This window comes from Acinonyx jubatus, chromosome B2, assembly GCF_027475565.1.
Source record: "Acinonyx jubatus isolate Ajub_Pintada_27869175 chromosome B2, VMU_Ajub_asm_v1.0, whole genome shotgun sequence".
Taxonomy (NCBI): Eukaryota; Metazoa; Chordata; class Mammalia; order Carnivora; family Felidae; genus Acinonyx; species Acinonyx jubatus.
In genome coordinates, this window is record NC_069385.1 from 38938482 (window position 1) to 38944481 (window position 6000).

The 6000-nt window shown below is 45.5% G+C and overlaps 1 protein-coding gene across 7 annotated transcripts in view; it reads right to left on the minus strand.

Annotated features, from left to right (window-relative positions):
* TPD52L1 (TPD52 like 1) overlaps positions 1-5598 on the minus strand; it is a 100507-nt gene extending 94909 nt beyond the window's left edge. For 3 of the 7 annotated variants that reach the window (XM_015084328.3, XM_015084331.3, XM_053222283.1), the window contains exon 1: positions 5351-5597. In XM_015084328.3, coding sequence (XP_014939814.1) covers positions 5351-5369 — 19 coding nt within the window. In that variant the 5' untranslated portion in view covers positions 5370-5597. Of the gene's footprint in view, positions 1-5350 lie in introns of all 7 variants that reach the window. The other 4 variants (XM_015084330.3, XM_015084332.3, XM_015084333.3 and 1 more) reach the window with 3 other exon arrangements.
* Between the last annotated feature and the right edge of the window lie 402 nt (positions 5599-6000).

Consider the following 6000-nt stretch of genomic DNA (forward strand, 5'->3'; position numbering starts at 1 on the left):
ATGTAATTTCATCAGTTCTAAGTGCATTACCCAAGGGGATGACTCTCCTTTGCTACCCTCCCTGGAAAGATGTCTCATGTCGACTTCATCTCTGTCTTCCGCTGGCATATGTTGACCAGCACATACTGTGGGGACAGTGTGTATAAAGCTCATCCGGAGTCAGACAGACCTGGAGTTAAGTTCCTCCTTCCACACCTAATTTTTCTGATCTTTAGTTTCTGTCTATAAGGTGAGTTAAAAGTAATGGTGTCTATCTCATAGTGTTATTGTTAAGAATTCAAGAAGATAATGCATGCAAAGTACTTAGCATATGCTACTAAAAGCAACAGCAAACATTTATATAGTATTTATCATGTGCCAGGAACTGTTTTAAGTATTCTGCAAGTATTAACTCCTTAAATCGTCAATACAATTCTACAATATAGGTACTATTATTATTCTCACTTTATGTATGAAAACATCAAGGCCCAAAGAGACCAAATAATTTGTTCAGGGTCATATTAATGGTAAGTGACAATGACAGAATTAAAATTCAGGCACTTTGATTCTTAAATCAAGGAATCTTAACCACTATTCCCTGTTGCCTCTCAGTAGTAAGTGCTGGTCGAGTATTTGCTATTACTAAAGCAATCTATAAATACTTGTTGAAATATTTATTTAATAAATCAATATTTTCCAAAGCACTTATTTATTATTTACTGTATCTCACTAAGTACCAGATCTTGTCACAGGCCACAGAAATGGATGCTCTTGCTTTTGAGCTTTTTGAAGCAACTTCTCAGATTCTGCCTACCCAAAAAAATTAAGAAAACGAGGTATAGTAGGGCAGACAATTCAAAACAATATCTAATACCATAATATCTATCATTTGTATGATTAAGTTTTATAAGAATTTTAATTAAAATAAGTATAAGATTTGCTGCAAATGACTGACTTTAATAATGAATACAACACTACCTATTTTAAAACTTTTAGGGGCTCCTGGGTAGCTCAGTCAGTTGAACGTCTGACTTCAGCTCAGGTCATGATCTCACAGTTCGTGGGTTCTAGCCCAGTGTCAGGCTCTGTGCTGACAACTCGGAGCCTGGAGTCTGCTTCAGCTTCTGTGTCTCCCTCTCTCTCTGACCCTCCCGTGCTCACACTCTGTCTCTCAACAATAAATACATGTTAAAAAAAAATTAAAACTTTTATTTAGAGGGAAAATAAAACTATAGGAGGTAGCTTTGAAGGCAGTAAGAACACTCAATATTTTTAAAAATCATAAATCAAAATATATAACACCTACCTCCCATGTTAGAGGTTTAAATTTTCTGAAATATATAAAACAATTTTTTTCCTTGAGTAATCTGATCCCTCCAATATAAAAGACTTTACCTGTTGCTATTTGGCATGGAGATGAGGGATTATTTTATTCCTTTCTAACAAAATAGCATACTTTGTTTACAAAGCAAGACTTTGTTTTCCATGCAGTATTAAGAAAGAGGATATAATTGTATTCCTTTTTTTACAGCTTCATTCCTTGCTTCATTTTCTGTTCTTATCCTTTTTTCTTTCATCTCTTGCTAATTTACATAATCTTGCTGTGCTTTTTATACATGTATAAACTGCAAGAAGAGTATAAATAAATGTCCTGTGAGCCAAGTATAATGATAATGTAAGTTATATATGACATTTTCACTTTAACGGAATTAGAAAACAGGTAAAATTAGTCTGATGTTTATAACTTTATGTCATTCACAGATTTCTGAGAATCCTACTGAGTAGACTGTCTGAATATAAAAAATAGTTACTGTAGTAGGCTGAATAATGACCCCCCAAAGTGTCAGGTCCTGATCCTGGGAACCTGTAAATGTTACTTTATATGGGAAAGGAGTCTTTGCAGATGTGGTTACCTAAGGATCCTGGGGTGTGGACGGTATCCTGGATTATGCAGGTGAGCTCTAAATGAAATCACAAGCATTCCCATAAAAGACAGAGGGAGATCGGACAACAGGAGAGAAGGCGATGTGACCCCCCAAGGCAGATTGCAGTGATGTGGCCAAAGAATGCCAGCAGCCACCAGAAGCTGGAAGAGGCAAGTAATCAATTTTTAGAGGCTCCAGGGGAGTAAAGCCCTGCTGACATTTTAATTGTGGTCCAGTGAGAGTGATTTTGGACTTTCAGCCTTCAGAACGGGGAGATTTGCTACAGCAGTCATCAGAAACGAATACAGTCATCTACCTAAATATATACAAATGTTAAGTGGAAAGAAAATTTTTCTTTTTAACCTTACACACACTAGGAAAGACAAAAACAAAGTTATTTCTTAGATTAATGAAATATTGAACTGTAGTTTCAAAAGATCAGGAATTTTTATTTCAAAGGACTGCCATATGTTTCACAAAAACGCTACATTCCTAACCAAAGCCTCTCTCTAATGTGTCAATTTTCTTAATGCAAAATTCTCTAGTACCAGGAAAGTAACTGGGGTGTTGGCCTCCTTGGGGCGTATCATTTCGCACTGCTCTCCAGTTTCTTCTCACTGAATCACTCTGTGCATAATCCCACCTCTATGTTTCAGGTTCTGTCAATTTCTTACAATGGCTTCTTGTTTTCCTGGAAGTAATCTATTGTTTTACAAAGTCAAAGAACATATTTGCAGAATTTCACCTATGTAAAAGTTTCCAGAACGTGTCGCTGCATTTATTAAGTTGTGTGTACAAATGCTGATAGCACCTGGTGATCTCCTGGAAAGCACAAGGGAAGATCTCACCGGCAGGGTCTACTTACTCTCACTCAGTTTTGCTCCTTTCTAGATCAAGAGGCAAAAAGATAAGCCATCCCCACTCTAGATAATTCTAAAACAAACTGTGCTGATGACAAACTTGCACTTAGGAAGCCATAGGAGTCTCTTAAAATCTGAGAGGCAATTCATTTGGCTAGAAACGTGTGTCAAGTGGAAAGAAGATTTTCCCATTAACATAAACTGTAAACATTTTGTGAAAAGTATCCTTAAAGAACTTAATACGTGGGCTGCTTAAATGACCTGAACAGGAAGGACTAGGGAAATGAGGATTTAAGAGGCAAATGTCATCCATCTGGTTGTACAAGTATGAAGTTAGAGTCAGCCTTGATGCCACCATCCTACATATCCATTCCAAGTCACTTGCTTTTTTTTTTTTCTTCCTGAGCATTTCTTAAATCTGTTCACTTCTCTTCTCCTAGCTGATGGTCACCCTACTTCCAAATCTCCCCAGGGCAACTTCCCCTGCCCTTTAACTTGGGCTTCCTACCCACCCATGAGGGGAAGGAAAGAGTGGCAAAGAGGGTAGGGGAGAGAGAAAAATGGGGACTTCAGTTTTATTTTTCCTCTACAAGCAGCAGGCTTGGAGTGGGAATGGGGCACTCATTGCACACACTGCTGCTCACAGCCTGCTTGACGCTACGAGGAATCTACAGGCCCTGTTGGTCTCCTCTCTGGAGAACAGGAATGAGAACTACCTCATGGGACTGTGGCAAGGAAGTGAGTCAGCAACTGTAAAGCACAAAGAAAAGAAACAGGGACACAATAAAAGATCTCCCCTATTTTGATGATCACCTACTAGGCCTAAAGGCTTTCAGGCTCTCGGTTGGCGCTCTGTGGCCCTCTTTTATATCATCAACATGGCAGCAATTTTATATTTCATTTATCAAATAATTATCAAAACAGTGTCGGTCACTGCCTCTACTATTAATTTCATGAGGCAAAACTCAAGTGTGTGTTTGCTCCCCAAGCACAGTACTTGGCAAAGGAAAGCACTGGAATATTTCAGTAAATCTCACAGGTAAAGCAAACCAATGACACCAGGGCTTCCAACCTGTAGATTAGCTAGCTTTCAGAATTCAGATGAATGTTTCCTACCTGCTGTAGTTTTTCTCCAAATCTCAGTGAATAACAGAATTACATGGGAAGCTTTCAAATACACCCATGCCCAGGCCCAAAGATTCCAATTTGACAGAGTTGGACTCGGCCAGAATTTAAGACTGCTAATAACTCTAATGTGCAAGGCCCGCTGGAAAACTCCTGTGTTGTTCCCACCTGCTTCACTTCAGGAGCAAGGCCTCCAACCCAACCGCAGCTTTTGAATTTGACAAACAACTCCCACCCTTGGTTGAATTCTCCTGTCCAATTTAGATAATGGGGGGAAAAATACTGGAAGCAGCAGCTTTATGGGCAGGCTCTTGGCCGATGGAACAAACCAGGATGTTTCGTACTGTTCAGACAATTGTAATGCTGGCAGCAAATCTGTTGGGTGGCTCCAGGCCCCTGCACCCACCAAGTGGCTCTGTTCCAGAACGCTTCCGCCCATACTAGGGCGAGCGCATAGGGTCCTGAACCTCTCCTTCTCCCTACCCCCACCCCTTTTTTAATGAGCAGCACAGACTTTCCTGCAGTGTGGAAGAAAGGTAGCAATGATTGTTTTCAAAGCTGAAGAGACCTAAACTCTGCATCCCATCCCTTCTTGGCGTCGTTCCCAATTAGACTCCACAGTCAGTGTCCACCCTGCCCGCCTCGAGCTCCAAGTCCGCCCACCTCTGCTCCTTTGCTCCTTTCTCCAGGAACTCCCCTTCCCGCGCAGTTCCAAACGGGCTCTCTACCCCTGGTCCGAGTGTGACCCCAAGGCACCAGGCTGCCCTAGGTGACGCAGCCCCCGGCTCCTCTCAGCGGGTGACCCCGGTGGCAGGGAGCGCGACCACCAGACCGGGGCCAGGCACCCCGCGCGCCCAGGGAGGCAGAGGTCGCTCCCCGACCCGGGCAACCCGGACACGCGGATCTATCGGATCGAGATCAGCGGGCGGGGTAACGCTCTCCTGCCTCACAAGGCACGTCCCCGCGCGGCAAGCTCCTGGCGCAGCCGGGAGACCCGGGTCTCTGAGGAGCCACCACCCCGGCGCGCGCCCCTCAGCCCGAAGTTGGGGCAGGACGCAAGCCCACCGCTCCAAGCGAGAGGAGGCGGGCTCCCTCCCTGCTCCCCCGAGGGCTAGGGGAACGCCTCTCGGATTCCGGACCCAGCACAACAGGTCCTTCGGGCACCCGCGAGAATTGGGGGAGTGGGGGGCGACTGGCTGGGAAAAATAAATCGATCACTCTGTGGGCGCATTTTCAGCGGAGGGACCTCTCCATTTAGCATCTCTTTCACTGGCCCCAGCCTCACAGTAAATCCAGAGTTTGGGGAGCAGGAATGATCCCGCAGGCGCGGGTAGGAGCGGAGTCGCGGACCTGTGCAGATGGCACCCAACAGCTCTGTCCGAAAGCAAAGTTACCTGGTACAGTGAAAGCGCCTTTCTGCGCGCCAGGACCCGACCCTCAGGGCGATGGGCGACCACTCACCTTGTGCCTGCGCCTCCATGGTGGCCGACCTCGGACTGCGCACCGCGACGCTCCCGGTGCTTCCAGACACGCAGACAGCTGTGACCGAGCCCGGGATGCAGCTGGCCCCGCCGCCCGCGCCTTCCCCTTGCGCGCCCGTAGCGAGCCCTGCGTAGAAGGGGTGGGGGCCCGGGAGCCGTCCGCACTGCCGCTCTGGTTAGCTCCGCCGCGTCCGGTCCACCTGGCCGGGACCACTAGGAGAAGGAGCCCACCGCTGGGCGCCACCTGCCGGCCGCTCTGCGCATCGCGCCGACGGCGCCCACTCCTGGCTCAGGGCGCGTGCTCGGGCCCTACAAATAAATGCCTGACCCAGTGGCAGTGGGTCCTGGAGCCCCTTGTCCCAGGGCCAATCCCCAGGGAGAGGGGAGGGAGGGTGGATTTACAATACTGAACCATAGCTCCTGGTGGAAATAGGGAGTTTGGATCCTGTGACCCGCTGCACTCAACATTTTTGGCAAACGATCAATATATAACCTTGTTTTATGTGTGTTTCTGTTAAAGATACCTTATTTATGTATTGTTGACTCATTAATTTTGAGCTCAGGGCCATCATCTCTATAACTGATATCTGAGTGAAATTTATTAAGCTTATTTAACTAAACAACACCTCA